Genomic DNA, 20679 nt, shown 5'->3' with positions numbered 1-20679 from the left:
CTTATAGCCATCATCTCCCTGTTTTCCAAGATAATGGAGTCCAATGTTAACTGGGCGATGTCAGATGTTTCGAAGGACCTTAGCAGGCAGTTTGGGCATAGCGAAAGCCTTCTATCGATTATAGCCTAAAGCGCTTATTTCTAAGCTTCCATTGGATCAGCTTTGTGGCAGATCGGAGCATCAAGGTCGTGGTCATGCATGGCATTTAAATTCGTCAGTTCTAGTGTTTCACAAGGCTTGTTAGAAATAAGCAACATTCATGCTATGCAGACGAAAGTACCGTAGAAACCATATGCACTGGCCGTGCTAATATTTCTTGGGAAAATGCCGGTGGGACTCACTGGCAATCAAGAGCCGGAATATCAACAAAAAAAAAAGCGGTACCCTCGCTGTTCCTTCGAAGGGCGCCTCGGGATCGCTTGTGCATTGACGCCCCAAGACGGTCGGCTCACTTTTGGGCCACCAATCTGGTAGTATAGAGAACCCTCCAAGCTCCTGCCACCTTTATGGGAGGTTTTTCAAGCTTAGCCTATTCTAACCACAAGATCACAAAAGCCACACATAAACAAGATTTGACATCGAATTAACGCGATATAAATAGTGGTCGAGACCTCGAATAATTTATGATATTCAGATAAAATAAATTTAACTTTAAAAATAATACGACTAAATAAAAATATATTGTTTTATCAGTCTTTTATTTAATCTGAGTCTAGTATAAATTTAATTTATTTCATAAGCGATTAATATCCCAATAACAGTTAATTTCCAAACTAATGAATTGTTCAACATAATGAGTTAAACAACAATTGTATTTCAAGTTATATTATATATTCAAAGGTATACGATATTTGATTGTTTCTTAAAGAATAATTTTTACTATCACAGAGCTTAAATGATAACTCTAGCCTCTAACGAACCATAGACAGCACATGTAATTGCGGCTGCGTGAAATATGAATATTATTTTATCTATCATGAATATTAAGTATTGTCTATGCTTGAGTGCAACGATCGCTGTAATTCAAAAATATAGGTTGCTGTTAAATGAAAGAAGTACAAACCTTTTTAAATTTAAAAATTTTATAAGATTTAATTATGCGACACTTGTAATGTTAAATGAACTAAGAAATAGTAAATAATCTTAGAGTTAATAGTTATTGTTAAGAACATAGTAACACATTAAGGTAAGTTTTGTGTTTCTTGAATTTGACATTTAAATTTTAAATTATTTTGACAGTGAAAGATAACTAACCTATATTACCCAATTTCAATAACATTTAATATTATCTTTAGCCCTTTTTTATGCGTATACAATTTTTAGATGCCAAGTGTTATAAGTGATACTGAGAGACCAAGACAGCCAGACGCTCCAAAAATGCAACTTGAATGTTTAGAACTTGCTGGATGTACTCTGGATCGGTACATAAGTGCCGACAATTCCCGCCCTTCGTTTTTAGAGGTATGTTTCACTGTTTTTTTTTTTAAATAACAGTCAAATTTAAACTATATTTTGTAATAAAGGTGATGTATATTTTTTAATTAGATAACTGGAATAGCTGCCCAAGGAACCCCAACATGCAGTGGTCTAAACGCCGGAGACTACAGAAATTTATCAGCTTTGCTCAATCATCCAAACTTATCGCAACTGAAAATATTGAACAAAGTTCCATTGCCACCGGAAATCATGGAACATTTTGCTCGTATCCTTTACTAGTTACCTATTAAGTTATTTTATTTAATTACTAAAACTGAATCCATAAAGAGTTGTTATGTTTCAGTTTTAGTAATTAAAGTTAGTGTCTAAAACTGTGTGTGTAGAATGCAGAATAGTTTCTGAAATAAGTTTAATTTAGAATATTAAAATCAAAGTAATACTTAAATAGTCACATCATATTAGCAAGAGTATAATTAATTACATTTCCTTTCTTAATGTAATATAATTTAGTACCTTATAAAAATGACCAGATATGCAATGCCATTGTCTAATGGGAGTCTTTCCAGAAATCAGTAGAGTATGGCTAGCAATAGACAGTAATATCTATGTATGGGCCTTTGAACATGGTAGTGATGTGGCTTACTTCGATGGTCTGGGTGAAACCATTGTTAGTGTTGGACTAGTTAAACCTAAGCCAGGAGTTTTCCAAAATTTTGTTAGATATTTATTAGTATTAACAACAACAGTGGAGATAGTGGTATTAGGTAAGTTAATAGAAAACAATGCATTTTTGTTATTGCAAATACATTTTAAAGTAATAATCATTCATAGCTGGTTAAATGCCTCTTAAATGGTAGAAAGATTGATCAAAATTGGCTAAAATTAACCCATATTTGAGTATTTTATATTTATCCTTAAACATCTTAATTTTTTATATAAAAACATGCGACTGCAAGTATATTTCTTTAATCATTTTTAATAATTGATGCTATAATTTAAAAAATCTGTTTTAGGAGTCACATTTTCAAGTAATAAACAGGATGGATCTGCAGAGTTTGAAGAAATACATTTAGTTCCAGAGCCAGTTTTTGTTCTACCAACAGATGGTGTATCTATGTTGTGTGTTAAATCTACTTCTAAAGGTCGCATATTTATGGGTGGCAAAGACGGTTGTTTATATGAAATTACATACCAGGTATAATTATTGTTTTTCATTAATAAAATTATAATTTACAATACTATGCATACACGGCTCAATGGTTAGAACACATCAATTGTAACTTAGCATAGGTGTTTAAATTTACATTTGTAAGTACTACTTGTATATCACAAGGACAAGGGACATAAGATCCTAAGTTCCGAAGGTTGGTGATATGGGAAATGATTAATAATTCTTACAGTACCAAAGTCAATGGGCATTGTTGACCACTTATGATCAGGTAGTCCAAATGATGTCTGTCTGCCTACCTATATGACATAATAAAGAAACATAGTAAGCACCACTGAGTATGTTTGTACATGTAAAATTTTCAGATATTGATTATTTATCTCATGTTCACCATTGAAGGAAAATATTTTTAAAATCCTTGTATATTATATATAAGATATTTTTGAAAAAGTATTTTTTATGTTATTGTATATGATATTTTCAGGCACAATTAGGATGGTTCGGAAAACACTGTAAGAAAGTTAACCATTCCACCAGCGCTTTATCATTTTTGGTTCCTTCATTCCTCAATGCAGCTTTATATGATGAAGATCCTGTAGTTAAAATTGAAGTAGATAACTCTCGGCATATATTATACACATTGAGTGAAAAGGGTTGTATAGAGGTATTTGATTTAGGAAATGATGGTGAAGATATGAGTAAAGTGGTCAGATTATCTCAAGGGAAGATTGTATCATTAGCAATGGACATTGTAAAGTAAGTAGTCGCACATTGAAAAATAGATTTTGAATTTTTGGCAACAAATTTAATTTTTACATAATTTTTAAGGACACTAGAAGCAATCAATTTTAAGCCAGTGATATCAATATCAGCGGTTGAGGAATCTGAATCAGATCATCTTAATCTGGTAGCTGTTACACAAACAGGTGCAAGGCTGTATTTCAGCGCTGGGAGTGGAGAGTAAGATATTGTGCACTCTGTTATTTTATGTTTATTAATCGGCAACAATTTATAATAATTTTAAATAATAGTCAATATTTTAGAAGTTATAATGTAGTTTTAATTTATGTGGGTTAATGTGATTTAGTAATTATAGTATATAAATAAATAAAGCAAACAAAATTACAATAGTGCTTACCCAGATTCTGTTTTTCTTTCTTTATCTTGTATATAATAATAGATTTTTTTAATTGGTGAATGTAGGACCTTTTGGAATAAAAAACAGATTTTTTGTATAATTATTCTATCAATGGAACTATTTGATGTAAATTGGTGTGTTTAAATCATCATGTATTTTTACAGTTCAAATCAAGGTGGCCCTCAAAGACCTCAATACTTAACATTACTCCATGTGAGATTGCCACCAGGATTCACACCTAATGCTTCTGTACTAAAACCTAAGCAAGTGCACAGTGCTGTTTATGATAATGGTAAGATATGCTGTTTTATTTATTTTTGTTAACACCCCTTCAAATAAGTGAATGTAAAAAAAATATGTGAAAGAATGTGCATGCTGCATCCACAATATTGTATGAAATATAAATAATGCTTACTTTATAACAAAATTAGATTTATTATATACAGTGTAATTCTTGCATATTGACAGTTAAATATTCATCTCAGGTACTCTGGTGATGGTGTGCTCGGCGGGCGGCGGCGAGGCGGAGTCGCTGTGGTGCCTGTCGCGCGCGCTGCCCGCCGCCGGCTTCAGCGAGGCGCACACCGTGCTGGCGCTGGACGGGCCCGCCTGGGCGCTCACCGCCCTGCCGCCGGCTCAGCGGGACCACCTCTCGCCAGCGATGCTCGCTAAGAAAGGTCAAAATATGTATCCGCTATCATACACCGCACCCTCAAATTTTGTGATACAATAATCAAATCTCAATTTGGTACTATTTCATATCGCAATGTCACTGAACCGAATATTATTAGAGTAGATTTGTGTATTTTTAGAAAAAAAAAGTTATATATGAATCAAAATACATAATGAAAATACACATTCACTACAGCAGTTTTATATACGAACAGAAGTGTGGTCGTCGTCTCGCTGGGCGGTGGTGAGTGCGTGGGGCGCGGCGCTGCTGTCGGCGGGCGCGGCGCCGGACCTGCTGCGGACCCTCCTGCGGGACTATCGCGGGCCCGACGCGCAGCCTGTTAAGGATATGTTTCAGGTATCGGCTATTTTAAGTCAATTATTACGATTTTGTTATTTATAACTTAACAAATCAGTTTGCTATATAACTTTCTACTCATAGTTTACATGAAATATAAACAATATTGATGGATCAATATATTGCTCAAAATGAAATAGATCTATAAAATACTTTCAGCTTAATGGAGCAGATCAGGCCTGTGCTTGTGCACTGTACTTAGTATGTGAAGACAATTCCAGCGGGGACTTATCTATTAGCGAGTGGGCCGCCCGAGCATTCTTCCTCTATGGCAGCCAGGTGGCACCCGCTCCTTTCTTTCCTCAAACTTCACAATTACCAAGTTCAATTGGTAAATATATTTTATTACAGTAAACAAATTATTTATCTAATAAATAAATGTTATCTATGCATTTACGTAAATTTCAGATTTTACTTAATATAATACTAATTAATATAATTTTTTAAGGTTCTCCCAAATTTTCACCGAGACAAGTGTCAACACCAATGTCGACAAGGCCACAAGACCAACTCAGGCAAATGAATCAGTCGTATCAACAAGCACAAATGAATCAATCTATGGGAATGCCAAGCCAATCGCTAATGCCCCAAACATTCCAGCAAAATATGATGAGTCCAACACCATTCAATCAGTCCTCCTTCATGGGTAATGTTACGCAACAGCAGAGAGATAATTTCCCTATCCAGGTGGAATACAGTGCTAAACACAATGGCTTGTATATTTATGTGGGAAGAATTCTTAGTCCCATTTGGAACTTGAAATGTGTTACTAAATCCATGACGCCGGACAATAAAGAATTTGTAAGTATTAAATTTGTGTAAAACAAAAACTTATTAAACATACAACAACATAGCAATATTGAATCAATGATATACATATTACGAATCCTGGAGTAGTTAACAATGCCCTGCATAAACCTTTTTTACTGTTACTTACTATATTTCTCTTAGAATATTAGATATTATACAAGAAATCTCTTCATAAAATATAGAAGTCTTTCTAAGAGTCAATAACTTCTTAAATACCAGCATTATTTGTTTAGGTGTGCAAATAATTATACATAGAACGGATTTAATAAAGTTGACGTTTGTAAGTGTTCAGTTGCCTTCTTATAATCAAAATTTTGTATAACACTTTTGTGTGTTTGCATATTACAAAACAGAGGTTTTCTTCGAACTCCAAGTCTCTTTGGGTGATAAGATAATAATATACATAAGATAGTGAATAACCCTAATTCTTAAATACATAAATATAATATTTAATATGTTAAGTTGTAATCTGATTTTTACTTCAAAAAATAAATAAATAAATGCCAAGTTAATCATTTTGCTGGACAAAAAGGCACACGATTTTTTAAAAGCTGACTGATTTTTATAATATTTTTAGTAGTGCCGGTGACGAAAAAATTTAGAATATTCAATATTGTAATTTGTTAAATATTCCCACCTGGATTTTTTCTATTTTGTACTCTACCATTTTTTTAATAATTCAAATTTGTTCAAGATGTCCAGTAAAGTGACGGGCGAAGATTGTGCCTACATAGTGAAGAAATTGCAACGCGTTTCGGCGTTTATACAACGCGTTGTTGCTCCTCCTCACACCGAGGAACAAGCATCGTTACATGCTTTGAAACAATTTATCAGTATGTTTTAAAAATAATATTGATTGTTTGTAAAATTTAATTACAATTATATTCATAGTAATACTAAGTAACAATAATCATTCTTATAGTTTATATATAAAGTTCTAAGGAAAATCGAACAGAAAATGTATTTTAATGTAAATTTTTAGCTATGGCAATTGAAATGTTGAGCCTGTGGAAAGTTCTTTGCGAACATCAGTTTCACGTAATAGCCGCCAGTCTTCCCCCTGAGCAACAAAGTGCGTTACAAGCGGCTAGTTTTCGGTAAGGATCTTATAAAAATGCACGAACAATAATTCAGCCTTACGTAAAAGTAAATCGAAGCAAAACACAGAAGCCTTGATTTATAAGAGCTTATAATATAATTAATTTCTTTAACTAATTATTTATGAAATTAAATTTATTTCCAGAGAATTACTTGTGGGTGGACAAGAAGTTGCTTGCCTGTTGCTCGGCTCCCTCGTGGCTGGCTACTTAAGAGATAATGCTTCTGTTGACGGTATTTCGCAAAAGTTAAGACAACTGTGTCCAACACTGTATAGACAAGAAGATGCTACATGTTCTAAAGTGATTATTTTTAGATTATTGTAATTATTTATTATTATGAAACATTACTATATATTTTTTTATCTTTTAGGCCAATGAACTATTGATATTTGCAAAACAACAAAAAAATCCGGCAGAGCGTGAAGAAATGCTCCAACAGGCATTAAAATTGTGTAAGGTACTATTATGCCAAGATTATTTACTACACGTTTTAATAAACTAATTGATTTAATTGTGTAAAATTTCGTTTATTTTTTTCAAACAATTACTTACGTTTTCAGGATGTAGCCCCAAATGTAAATCTGCCATTGGTGTGTTCGAAACTGGTATCAGTTGGTTATTATTCTGGCGTTGTCGAGCTATGTGTCACTTGCGCGAGCAAACTTGACCCCCAGGATAAGGCTGTGTATTATTACAAGAGCGACCAACCCTCGCAGGATAGAGAAGGGCACTTAACTTATTATAGAAGGTATAGTTAATAATAATTATGTATAATATTTATCAAATTATAATAAACAATATTAATAATAATAATTACCGTAATTACAGAATGGAGATATACCGTGAAGTTTGCAGTGCTTTAGAGCGTCTGTATGAGCGTAGTGCGGAAGCCTCCAGTAATGGCTCGTCTTCAACATCAGACGCTTTACATACAATTTCGCCTGCAGATGCCAATTATCAGGTACTATAAATTAATAGTTGTAATACAATGTATTCTCAATCTACTATTTATTTTAAAATATTCTTCTAGCTTTTGTGTAATAACGTTTGTATTATTATTTCAGGGGAGAAAACTAGTCTGGGATTGCCTTTGTCGTGATGACGAACTGTTGCATGTTGCAGTTTACGAATGGCTCGTTTCTAAAAACTTAGGTTCAGGTACTGCCTTCATTTATTTATTTTAATTTTATTCAAAATTGTTGTTATTTTAAGTTATCGAAATAAAATAATTAAAAAAATTGTAACAGAATTGCTGTCTCTGAATGGCGCGCCACCCGCGTCGCTGCGAACGTACTTGACGGCGGCCGCGCGACAGGCGCCCGCCCCCGCCGCGCTGCACCTGCTAGACCTGCTGTGGAAGGTGCTGGAGAAAGCGGGCGACCACCTCGCAGCCGCGCACGTTCTCGAGGGGCTCGCCACCAAACCCGGGTGAATACTTATTATAAATATTGTTCATCGATGACGTCAGTGATCATATAGTAGTCAAACTGATTGTATCGTCCTCCTCCGAACAGGACGGGTGCGACCCTGGCGCAGCGCATGTCGTGGGTGTCGGCGGGCGTGGTGTGCGTGCGCGGGGCGGGCGCGCGCGCTGCGGGCGGCGCCGAGCTGCTGCGGCGCCTGGAGGAGGCGGCCGAGGTGGCGCGCGTGCAGGCCGCCGTGCGCGCCGCGCTGCGCTCGTCCGCCGCGCACGCGCCCGCGCTGCTGCTGCAGCGGCTGGACGACGAGCTGCTCGAGATCACGCAGGTCTATATGTACCATCAGTCTGTTTATGGATATTATGAATTCTTTTTCTTATTGTAGATATGTGACAAACCATGTGCTATGTTATTTTAAACCTAACATCATACTTTACATGTATGTCCCAAAATAGGTTTAGTGTAGCAATAAATTTTCAAGCATTTTCAGTTTCGATTTATTTTTTTATATTTATACAGTTAATATTTGTAGCTTTATGAGGAATACGCGGATCGTTTCAACCTATGGGAGTGTAAGCTGGCAATCGTGCAATGCTCCGGCCACAACGACGCGCTGCTAGTCGAGAACATCTGGAGCAATATTTTGGCAGAGGCCGAAGTGGCGTCCCGCAGTCTGCCGACGGCTGACGAGAGACTCTCGTCTGTCCTTTGCAAACTTACTACTTTAGGGCGGGAATATGTCAACACTGGGCATTGTTTCCCACTGTGTAAGTTTCATTATGATAAGTAACGATGCATCATTTTGTATTTAAGTTTATTTAAATATTGATATCATAATATGGTAATGTTTTTTTTTGTAACAGATTTTATCGTTCGTCAATTAGAAATAATGAGCTGCAAGTTACAATCCGAAAAGAGTATGGTATTTAGAGCTGTACTAAATATTGGCGTTTCATTGGAGCAAGTTTTGGATATTTATATAAAGTAAGTCATCTCGCTAGCACGGGAGCATACTGTTTCTTAGTATATTATTTTGTGGAAATAAATCTAAAAGTTGTCAATAATCGGCTTCGCCTTAAAACATGACTACGGTACTAGCGAGAGTTTCACTTAACACGAGCCCGTCGTTCGCAGACTGGTGAGCGTGAACGAGCGCGTGTGGCTGGGCTGCGGCGACGAGTCGCACGTGTGCGCGGCGGCGGCGCTGCTGCTGGCGGCCGCGCGCGCCGAGCTGGCGCCGCTGTCGCCCGCGCTGCGCCGCCGCGCGCTGTCCCGCTGCAAGGACTTGCACGAGGCCGCGCTCTCCGCACTGCAGGTACTTGTGCCCACTTACGTACGATTTAGGATAGATAACGATTAGTACTCATTTGACCCTCGAAAGCGGTTAACTATTAGTACTTCTTAGTCCACATATAAAGGAGTAGTTTCGCTCGTGTTTTAGAGGTTGGTCGTCATTTGTTGGACATAAAAAATGTCCTTGAAGTTCAAATTTGCTTCATACCAAATTTCATCAATTCGGTTCAATGGTTTGACCTTGAAAGACAGCAGTTACTTTCGCATTTATAATGTTAGTATAAAATATAAATAAGACATTAATTCGTATTATATTTAATCAAATATATAATGAGTTAATATTAATTTAAAAAAAAACGTTGTAAAAATGTTAATTATCTTTTCACAGAGCCGACCGAACACTCAACACCTTATCGACAAGTTGTCGGTGGCGCAGGCGCATTTAGATCGTATGGATTAACTAGTTTTATTTTTTCGATCAGCACTCGAGAAACTAGCGAATTAGCCCCATAATCTACATTAACGGTTATATTGAAAATGAAACGATGTTGACATCATAAATTTGTTATTTATATTGTTAAATGCTATTACAGTACAATTCATAAAAGTTCATATTTTTTTATATCAAATATTTTACATAATGATAAATTCATAAAGTTACAATGTATGTTCAGGATGGCAGTGACTGATAAATTAATTATTACTTAATTTAATTATGTTTTGATTCCTTAGTCTAAAAGTGCTATATACATTCAATGCATTACTATATTAGCTACTTAATTAATTACTTTCTAATTATGTGCATGTATAAGACAAAAAGCCAATAGTGAAGTGGTTCTGCCAGACAGAATACACAGTGATTTCTATTTTTGTAAATAAACAATCATCCAATGCAATCTATAGTATTATTTCAACGCCCGTCCGTTCCAAAATGGAAAATTTATTTAAAAAAAAAAAATTAAATATATGTATATTTACTTTCAATTAGTCCAAAATTATGCAAGTCCTTTGAAACAAAGAAGTAAATTATATATAAATGCTAAGTATTTACTGTGGTGTACCCCCACCCCCACTCACTACGGTGTATCACCAAATGGATTCGTAGTTACCTGATCGTCTTCTGGGTATGTGTATACGCTATTCTGTGTTCCGCTAATACTAGGCAAACCCACTGTATTCATCGGAGAGATAATGACGTTGTTGTACTTAGTTGGATCTTTTCCCGTCGAGTTGTGCCGTACGATTGTTGTGTATGTTGGTGTTGACTTAGTGGGCATGTCTCTGATCTTCGTCGCTGCCCGGTAGGTACCGAACTCGTCTGGCGGAGGTGGGAGGGAAAATCCGTCGGAGGCTTGAGTTATTTCTGACGTTTCGTCGCTTATTTCCTTGGCGGCCTTGTGACGCATCTTACGTGGCATCGTGTAAAATGTGTTCATCTACAAAATAATAATAACTGTCGTAGCAATAATATATTAAAGCAAACCGTACTTTGTAATGCTATCACTTATGCGTTATTGGTTTTTGTTTAACTAATAAATACACTATCTACTAACTATTGATACAGAGTCTTCCGGCAGAGGTCCTAGTCAGTAAAATTGTCTATGACATTTAGTCATAGACAATTTTATTACTGTTACTAATTGTACAATTCCTAATAATTTAAAGTTTCAATCAATCTAACAATTTGTTCTCACCGGTTTTGGCACATTGTAGTTGGTTTCGGGCGGTAGATGCATTACCAAGTGGTCACATAGGACGTCCATTTCCCTTTTTCTACTGATGTTCTGCAGCGAGTGCACCCTGCAGTTGCCGCTGTGTCGCACTATGTCGTTATACTTCGGCGCGTCGTGGTCGTGCAAGTACCGCGCCGAGTGGAACGAACTCGTTCTCTGAACGTCGTAATTCCTCGGAGGATATTTGGCCATGGCTCTTCTGAAGGATTCCGTGCGTCGCACATTGCACTCGCTGCCGTCGTCACTGTCGTGATATGTTTCACAGTTTGATTCTAAATAAAATAAAAAATTAAGCTTTAATTTATGTCGTGTGAGAAAAATGAATTAGGTAAGCAAGAAATCATGATGGTATATTTGCAGTAATCAAAATAGAAGTCAGATAAATATAAAGGTCCGCGTCGCGTACCGTCTGTGTTGTAGGCGCACAGCGGCGGGTCGGCGGCGGCGCGCGGAGCGTCCCTCTCGTGCGCGCACAGCACGAGGCCGCACGCCGCCAGCGCCAGCAGCGCCACGCCGCCGCACAGCGCCAGGGCCAGCGTCGTGATGTTCGTCACCGCGCTGATCGTCTCCGGGGACACTGCGGTATGTGCTCAGATTATACATCGCTTTCATAATATATTGTCTCGTCATTTTTATCTGATGTATTTTATTATAATATAAAAGATAAAATACTTCTAAACTTAACTTGGCTTTTTTAATGACAATCGTCTTAATAAATTTTAAATACAAGATTAAATATTTAGTAGGCATAATCTTGATATTTGATACCTGCATTTTCATCGACTATACTGTCCGTGTCGATTTCAACACTCTGACTTTCTCCTTTGTCATTAAATGCAATGATCACAAACTTATAGTTATCTTGCTTTGGTGCTTGTATCATAAACTTCGGTTCTTGGTTGATGATCGATACGAGTTGGTCATCAGTATCCAAAGAATTCACTGTGAATTTGAATTTCTGCAAAAGAGTATTTTCATAACAATTACCATTTCTCCCAAAGAATTACACAGATAATTTATATTTGGTAATCAATGTATATACTTAATTAGTATGAACTCAATACCTGTTGCAACCCTCCGTCATGACCCTCCTCACAAGTTACCGTGATTTCACCCAAAAGGTTCTTAAAAGCCGTGCAATCGGATGGTGGTCGTGGTACGGTTTCATCCGTGACCATAAACGTACACCTGTGCTGCTGCAGCTCGTTCGAGATCACTCCATTTAGGCCCCAGCAATATATTAGAGCTGCCAAACATTTGGACATTTTTGCAGGTATATTTTATGATATAACAAAATAAGCGACATAACTTGACTGAACCAGAACTAGAGCAGTGTTCCCGAAATAGTATATCTAAGAATAATTCAGAGCATGATGATATAAGAAGATGGACAAAAAACCCCATATATTTTTAAGTGATCTTTTGATATCTAAAATGAAAATTAAAAATGCCTAAATATATTTATTTATTTCGCAATTTCTAATACATAATATTTGGCCCGTGTCGACATGTATACTTCAAGTGTTCTGGAGTTCTCCACAATTTCGTATAGAAATCGTTATAAAATCTCAGTTACAGCTATTGCAGTGTCCAATATTTTCAAATTTATAAAAACTATTTTTTGTAGGATTTGTATTATAATTGGCTCTCAAAACACTAAAATATTTCAAGTATTCAAAGTATTTTACGGACTTCGTTGACTCTGTCTGTTCAGTCTTCTGACCTTTATTTATTATTCGTAGGAAATATATTTAAACTTACTCGTTGTTCCGTTTGGTCTTCTGTATACTAAGTTTGGATCGGGTGTTTCTAATGTTACAGATTGGTTGCTTCTCAGCTTGGTGCCCTCTACTTCGCTCACCAGCAGCCAGTAATAGGTCGTTGGTTCTGGGTTAGCTTTAATTTTACATGTCAAGTTAAGACATTCGTTGTCGCCAATCCCATATTCTATTACACTTTCGTCTTCACAATATGGTGGATCTAGAAAAAAATATTATAAAATTTGGTAAAACATTATCGTGAATACCTATTTACCTACGTATTTTTTTAATTAAAATTAGCAAAATCAATAAGTATTCATTAAGGTTGCACAAGAGAGTAAAAATCACAAATAAATAAAAAATGTATTGTATGTAGTTGAAATGTAGAACTCACAAGTGACGTCGATAACGACGGGCTGGCTGTAGGCGGAGCCCTCGTCGTTGGTGGCGGCGCACACGTACTCGCCCGCGTCACTCGCGCTCACCGCCGACAGGCTCAACGTCGGCAGGATTGACGTTTCAGTTTGATCTGTATTCTGAACTACTATGTCGTCCTACGAATCACGAACCGACAAAAATTATAGTAATCATGTCTGACAGTACATTCATTCAAAACCGACTGTGGGGACTTTATTATATTTTCATCAATAGATCAAACTTGAGAGAGACAATGAGAGTTTCCTTGGCATGCGCTCTGTAAAAGTTTATAAAAGCCCTTTTGATCGTTATGATACAGTATGGAATAAAATATAAATAAACTGTTTCTCCCAAACAACTCTAACAGAAATCGAGACATTATAGTATATCTATTTAGTACAAATACAAACTTTAAATAGCACATCTTTTACATTTATGCATATCTTAAGAAATAAGATTCGGAACTTAAAAAAATAACGTATGTTTTTTTCATTTTAGATTCTATCGAGGAGAACTGGCACGTTACTCTTTTCCATTGATTAAATAATACATTATGTATGTATCTATTTCATTTATACTAGTGGTCGCCCACTGATGGATTTTCGAGTATAATTCATTGCTTATAAAAATATAAAATAAATTGTTTCGAACATTGACTTATATGTATACTACTAGACAAGCTGTTCAAAATTCAAATTATGTCACAATGTCGGAAAATGGAAAAAAAGCGGATGAGGAAGTTAGTTCTGTGATTAAGCCGAGACGATTACGCAGATGTGTCACAAATATTTTTATCTTCGTCTGTTAGTCTCTGAGAGTATTATAATCAAAAAATATTTGATTCGATTATGGTCATAATTCTAATCAACATACCAGATTTAGGTTAGAACCTAGAAGAAATCAGAAATAAATCTAATACTTTCTTGAGAAAATTTATGCCCTCAGAAAAGTTTATCGTTCTCTGATAATATTTTTACGGCATTGAAGAATGTTATTCGAAATTATTGAAATTATACATGTTTGAAGATGAGTTACCTCATGGAACCAAATCAGTTGATACACAGACGGATTTGCATGATAACTGCAGTTCATAGACACATTCGATCCCTTGACTACTGATATCGTATTGTTTTCTATCTCTTCTTCAACGGTGATTTGTAAAACCGGTGGATCTGAAATATTATGTATAAATGTATCTGAAATATAATATGACACTAAAGCATGTTGCTGAGTAAATAGTTTCTCTTGATTTATTCTGTGGTTCGGGTTACCCATTGATTTTTCTTCGACTAATAAAATAATTTCACTGCTCAACTTAATGAACCTTCCTCTTGAATTATCTACTATTACTATCTATTAAAAAAAGCGCATCAAAATCCGTTGTGTAATTTTAGAGTTCTAAGCATACATAGGGACAGACAGCGGTAAACGACTTTGTATTATACTTTGTAATGACATTATATTTAAAACTGTTTTTTTTTTTTATTAGATAGATTAATTTAAGAGGAAGGTTTATATTATGTATAATACTTGCACAAAATAGTAGAGAAACACTTAAAATTTTAGAGGTTTCTGAAGTGATGTCGTAAATAAACACATTTTTTGCGCTTACTCGCAAACGCTGGCTGAACTCTACGACATAGATCAAAATAATGTACAACAGTATTCTTCAGTAGTCTTCAAAAAAGTTTGTGATGGTATATGTCTATCTCTTAGGGACAGCCCACAACAACCATTTTTATCCTTTACTTTTGAAGAGAAATAATGGCTTATTTTCGAAGCGATTTTAAGCAATACAGATCTAATCCTTATTTAATTGAGTACCTTAAATAAGTACATTGTGATTTTGATATAGGTCAATATAGCCTTTTACAGCATGTACTTTAACGACTTAAAAACTTAGAACGTTGTAGGACATTCTGTAATATATTTAGATCAGCATTGCACCCATGCGAAGCCGTTGTCCCTAGTTAAGAATATAAAGTAGAAAAGAGCTCGCAAAATAGTGATCGTATTCCAAAATAAAAAGCACTTTTGTGTCTCTGCAAAAAAAACAGAGCCCGCAAATAGTGTCGTATAATGTTTGGAGCGACACTCACAGAGCACGGTCAGAGGTAGCGCGGCCGCACACACGAATTGCTCGGCGCCGCGTCGGTGCGCGGGCGCGCAGCACGACACGTGCGACTCGTCGTGCTCGGCCGTCACACTCAGCTGGATCTCACTGACCACCAGTCGTTGTGAAGCCTCGATCTGGAAATTTTATATTATAAACATTAAATGATCCAGTGAAGTTAGAATAGATATAGAGTTACCTTAAGCGGTTGCAAAAGTTAATTTGAAGAACGTGAAAGAAGTAATTTAACTGTTTAAAATATCAATCTTATAGTAATCTCCTTTGTTTTTCTTCTCAGCTTAAATACGAGTAATATGTTGCTCAGTGCCTACTGTAGTGTTCTGCTCCAAGTTAACGAGTTGCGCGTCGTTCAGTCTCCACACGATTGCGGGCAGAGGTCGCGAGCCCAGTACGCGGCATTGCAGCGACAGTGGTGCACCCGCTCGCACTCGGCCCGCGCCCACACTCGCGCCCGCCTCGGCGCTCGCCTCCGCCACGCGCACCGACACCAGCTGCGGGGGTACTGCGTAGAGTTAAGTGACTGACGTTAAGACCTACAGCTCAAATCAAATGAAATAGTAATCCTCCGAGGAAGACAAGATGCTGGTTTTTTATCAATAAGTCTTCAATTCATAATAACTATATAATCTTTAGCAAAGAGGTATTTCAATTATACACTTATTATAATGTTAAACACAAAATTCATACTAAATAATTTTCGTGCTATTAATAAATATAATCTATTTTTTATTACTTTGCCGACTTTATTCTGATACTCATCTCACGCACACTAGGACATCTTGGAAGCATGAGCGTTTTCTAATTGCGTTGACTTAGAAATGAGATTTTTTTTCTATGTTCTAAGGGAATTTACAAGTGAGTATTTATTATAAATCACGACTTGATACCTATGCGCGTTCCTGATCAAAATGTGATCCTATAAGGGTTCCGTTTTTACTTTTGAGGTATGGAACCCTAAAAAACATTCAAAAACTACTCCAAATCCTCTAATTCGACAGATTTACTACGATCATATTTCATTATATACTTACAGTACATATCGATTATGACATCAATGGAAAGTGGAGGCGTCTTTTCATTATTATTAGCAAAGCAAGTGAGCACTCTGCCGTGGTCTTCTCTTCGTAGAGGACCGTATATAAGGTCACTGCGCACGCGCTGCTCAGAGAGTGGCGTCGAGGTATCTTTGAGCAAGCGTTGTTCCGTCCACCAAGACAAAGAAGGTTGTGGTTTACCTAAAAAAAATAACAAAATATAATTGAACGCCAGCAAGCAAGAAATATATAATATAACTACCACAACACAAATATATTTTGTTTGAAAATTAGGAACAACAACAAAATGGGCTCCTACCTCCAAATGCGACACAAAAAAGGTGCACCGTGTCACCAACGTAATACGGGCCAATATTTCTGCTTGTGTTGGATCCAACGTTGGCAGTAGTCACGCGTGTTCCATTCTCATGTATCACCCACAATCTTTGTGGTGGCTCTGTTTGAACCCAGGAGAATATTAGAATACAATATGTACATATCGATGGAAGAAAAAAATGAAAAAATAACGACATCAAATTTAACTTAGGTATTGTAAATATTTTACCTTTTTTTATTTAAATTTACATAAATAAAAATCAAGTTTTTGAAGTCTGTTTCCATTTTATTTGTTAAAATATATTTTTTATACAATTTAACATTGATGCATGATAACATGTATAAACATATTTTTTACAAAGTACCTATTTATTTTGAGATAATTAAATAAATGATAATGATGTACAACACGTAATTGTTCGTAAATGAAGTGAATAGGTCCGGCGCTGTCAGCTTCCTCATTAGCCCGCGTACCAATTAATCGCAGCCACGAGCGCGCTATTTAACTATGAAGGTAAACATTTGCAATTCAGCTTTCCGCTTAACTTTTGTTGTTAAATAAACGAAGTATTTCAAAATAATATTTTTTATAAAACAGAATGAAACTTTAATTCCAACGTTTCTGTACAACTACATTACTAAATATTTATAATTATTACTAGCTGAACCTGCGGCTTTTCCCGCAAGAAACTTATAAAACTTGACCTATAATACACAAACCGTCAGCCCTAATTAAGTAAAAAAAATAGCCTAAGTCCTTCGGGTGTCCTTCTGAGACCCGGGGTCTCAAAACTATCTCCACACCAAATTTCATATAAATTGGTTCAACAGTTTAAGTGTGAAGAAATAACGGAGTACTATATATACTATATAACAGGTCGTTGTTGTCTCTAAAAATACTAATGAGATAAATGCTAAATGATTTTCTTTTGTTTTTTATCTAGTTCCAAAAATAATAATTTAACTAATCACATCTTAGCGGCACTCCGTTTTACTTGTCAAGTGTTATTTACACAGAAATATATAGACGATTGCAATCTTGTACGGACTGTCTTACCAATAACATTTAATTGTGAGTAGGTCTTGAGTGTCGGACTACCAGTAAAATCGGCGTGGCAGTGATAGAGACCCGCGTCGGAGGCGCGCACGCTCAGAATCTGTAACTTATCCAGACCCTCGCTCTCAGCAGTCACCAACTGGTACCGACCGCCCGAGGACATCACACTGCCATCACCACGTAAATCGCGACTGCTGGTACAAGTAAACGACAGATTATAATTATTTTTTTTACCTTTATTATTATAAGATATTATTATTAAAGGACATATATATTAAGCATTATAAATATATATATATATATATATATATATATATATATATATATATATATAGAGTCGAAACAGAACAGAGGTTTAGAAAGTTTGTACAATTTTGTGTTTGAGAAATAGCACAAAAAGGTTATATGTAATATGTAATTTTAATTGATCATTTGTTTTTAGAAGAATGTAATTAAATTATTTAATATTTTTAATTCATAATTATTAATAAACAAAAAAAAAACAATGGAAATATTTTCAGCCATTTAGTTGTTACGATAACTAGAATGTCAGTAGGTTTGTAGGTAGGGTCCGCCATACATTTAAGGTCACAAATCATTTTTCAATTAGTTACGTTGGGTAGCTAAATGATGTTCTGCGTACTTCGACTAAGCAATTTAACTTTGCATTAATAGCGATTACGTAAAACGGTATATTATAAAGAATTATTTTCAGAACCATTAAGGCAAAATTGTAACTTTTATTACATATTAATTTAGATAGACTTAGTGGTCAAAATTTTACTCCATACCAGCGTTAAAAAGTTTGATAGATATTAAATTGTTAAAAGAACATTAATAAATATTATCGCTTCGAATTATTTAATAGTTCAACGTAATTTGCCAAAACAAAATAAGGAACAATGACACATAATTTATGGCTAAAATCCTTCAAGAAAGGCCGCTGTATTCAAAATCGGTTAGGACTAAAGCATCATGGACCGAACTTATATGTAATAATAATCACCTGTAAAAAGCCGTTGTAGAAGTGTTTCGATACCATGCTAAAATATTAAGCTTGTCATCTTCCTTCTCGGAAGTCACATTACACGGCAGCTCAGCACTGTGTCCTAATACAGCATCCACTAAAAATAATTTATTAAAACACATTTAACGGAAGAATAGCGAGACTCGTATAAATACATATATTCAACGAATTTTACTAATTATATAAGTATATTCAATGTTACTAATGCCTACCATTATTATTTTTGATTTATTCATAATCAACAATAGTATGATTCATGATTGTCGATTATGATCATGAAGATTGTCATGAACGAGAACTGAACTCGCGGCTGTCGACACTAATGCCGACAATCAACATGATTGAAATTGAGCGATAACAAAGGAATTACAAAATAATAAAAGAGGGAAATTTAATACTTTAGTTGAGAAATAAGTTTAAAAAATTGCGGTTAGATATTTTTACCTCAATATAGATGAAATAGTACTTTTACATATAATCGCGTGCTAATTAAAAAGCGTCATTAAGTATATCTTTATGAAGATTTACATCTGTTTCACAGCGAATTACCGTTAACTAATTGTCAGGCTTTTAATAAAATTTTATGTAATTATAGGTAACTCAAACATTAATAACTAAATATTTCATCCGAATGAGACCACTGCTGTTGCTAATTTTGTATAAAATAACATTGATTACGAATATTATTAATTTACATTTAACTATAATGTATCGATCCTAACATAAAATCTCAGAACATCAAATACATCGAACGTGTTTATTTACAGGACGTGGAGATTACTTTTGCGGTCATTCGTGTATTTGAGTTGAATACGTATTGTTATCGAGGTTGAGGTTTTGAAATTGTGCATAAGATATTACATGTTGAAAAATATTGTGTTTTCTTATATTTAACTAAAGAAAAGAATATGCAAGTCGATGTTTTTTAAGTCTATAATTAAGGTAGGTTAGGTATCATAACACATTCAACATTATTGAACATTAACGTAACACAAAATAAAATCATCATTTCTGCATTAATATCATATATTTTTTAATAATAATTGCAATTATTATTTATTATAATAAGTATTTTGCTGAAGATATAAAACACGCTGCGCTGACCCCAAATAAGCGGGATAAGACTTATATATCGATGATGATTAACATAGTATATAACAAAGGAATTTAAAAAAGTTATTGTATTAATTTTATTTATTAGACATACTAGTAACTACTAATATGATTGAAATATACGTGAACTTACCTGTAATAACATCCTGAGCGTTTAAACTTTTAAGTAACACAAAAGCTATAACAAACAAACAGATACTATACATTTTTACACCATTAAAAACTTTAAAAAATATTCATAAAACGTAATGTAGTTTATGAGACGCAAAATTGCACATATTATTAGAAGTCGAAATTGTCGTGATTCGGCGCGAGCATCGCTCGAGTGGGCGAGCAGCGGACACGCGTTTCAATTGGCGCGTTAGGTTGCAATAAACGATGTCGTCGGTCCAGGGAGCCAGGACTCCTCTACCGGCGAGCGCCTCCGGGTCGCTTCCGGAGCGCCCGGCCGTGACGTCACTCCCGCCCGCCACACCGCTTAAACACTGCCCGGCTGCCTCATCGTTTACCTTACACTTTTTAATTGGTGAGGTCGAAACAATTTGGATTTGGGTCACTTCAGTTGGATTTACTTATTCGTGTCGGCTGTTTTTGTGTAATTCCAAACATCCGATTCGCCAATTTAACCAATTTCCTGTTCATTTTGTTTTCAATAACTGACATGGATGATCAAC

General features: G+C 35.5%; 2 protein-coding genes across 3 annotated transcripts; one reads left to right on the top strand and one right to left on the bottom strand.

Moving 5' to 3' along the window:
- The first annotated feature begins 1013 nt into the window (after nt 1-1013).
- On the top strand, nt 1014-10290 carry LOC125064545 (nuclear pore complex protein Nup155). Its single transcript, XM_047671645.1, has 25 exons — nt 1014-1186; nt 1324-1461; nt 1546-1702; nt 1968-2201; nt 2451-2632; nt 3090-3361; nt 3434-3565; nt 3908-4035; nt 4229-4420; nt 4631-4773; nt 4933-5104; nt 5222-5574; nt 6278-6416; nt 6566-6680; nt 6827-6983; nt 7054-7140; nt 7244-7431; nt 7512-7644; nt 7748-7841; nt 7931-8111; nt 8198-8429; nt 8634-8868; nt 8965-9085; nt 9236-9416; nt 9783-10290. The coding sequence occupies exons 2-25, from the start codon at nt 1324-1326 to the stop codon at nt 9852-9854; spliced, it is 4038 nt and encodes a 1345-aa protein (XP_047527601.1). The 5' UTR covers nt 1014-1186; the 3' UTR covers nt 9855-10290.
- On the bottom strand, nt 10278-20510 carry LOC125064546 (protein turtle-like). Of its 2 annotated transcripts, none has more exons than XM_047671646.1 (15): nt 20139-20510; nt 18872-18989; nt 17866-18059; nt 16792-16929; nt 16470-16673; nt 15750-15940; nt 15404-15554; nt 14340-14476; nt 13282-13441; nt 12889-13107; nt 12192-12373; nt 11896-12085; nt 11534-11704; nt 11089-11399; nt 10278-10830 (listed from the first exon to the last, which is right to left on the bottom strand). In XM_047671646.1, the coding sequence occupies exons 1-15, from the start codon at nt 20209-20211 to the stop codon at nt 10471-10473; spliced, it is 2799 nt and encodes a 932-aa protein (XP_047527602.1). In that variant the 5' UTR covers nt 20212-20510; the 3' UTR covers nt 10278-10470. The 2 variants fall into 2 exon arrangements, with proteins under 2 accessions (XP_047527602.1, XP_047527603.1); XM_047671647.1 differs by having other exon boundaries at nt 17866-18056.
- Between the last annotated feature and the right edge of the window lie 169 nt (nt 20511-20679).

This window comes from Vanessa atalanta, chromosome 6 (genome assembly GCF_905147765.1).
Source record: "Vanessa atalanta chromosome 6, ilVanAtal1.2, whole genome shotgun sequence".
NCBI classification, from domain to species: Eukaryota; Metazoa; Arthropoda; class Insecta; order Lepidoptera; family Nymphalidae; genus Vanessa; species Vanessa atalanta.
Note: the sequence above shows the minus strand (reverse complement) of the source record. Positions and strands in the feature narration are given on the sequence as shown.

Excerpts from the sequence above, each read along its gene's own strand:
- LOC125064545 (XM_047671645.1), top strand. The coding sequence starts at position 1,324 with ATGCCAAGTGTTATAAGTGATACTGAGAGACCAAGACAGCCAGACGCT. Across the intron at positions 3,566-3,907 it reads TTCAGCGCTGGGAGTGGAGA|TTCAAATCAAGGTGGCCCTC; the intron begins GTAAGATATTGT and ends GTATTTTTACAG. Across the intron at positions 6,681-6,826 it reads TTACAAGCGGCTAGTTTTCG|AGAATTACTTGTGGGTGGAC; the intron begins GTAAGGATCTTA and ends ATTTATTTCCAG.
- LOC125064546 (XM_047671646.1), bottom strand. The coding sequence starts at position 20,211 with ATGTATAGTATCTGTTTGTTTGTTATAGCTTTTGTGTTACTTAAAAGT. Across the intron at positions 15,555-15,749 it reads ACTTGGAGCAGAACACTACA|ATCGAGGCTTCACAACGACT; the intron begins GTAGGCACTGAG and ends TAAAATTTCCAG. Across the intron at positions 10,831-11,088 it reads ACTACAATGTGCCAAAACCG|ATGAACACATTTTACACGAT; the intron begins GTGAGAACAAAT and ends ATTATTTTGTAG.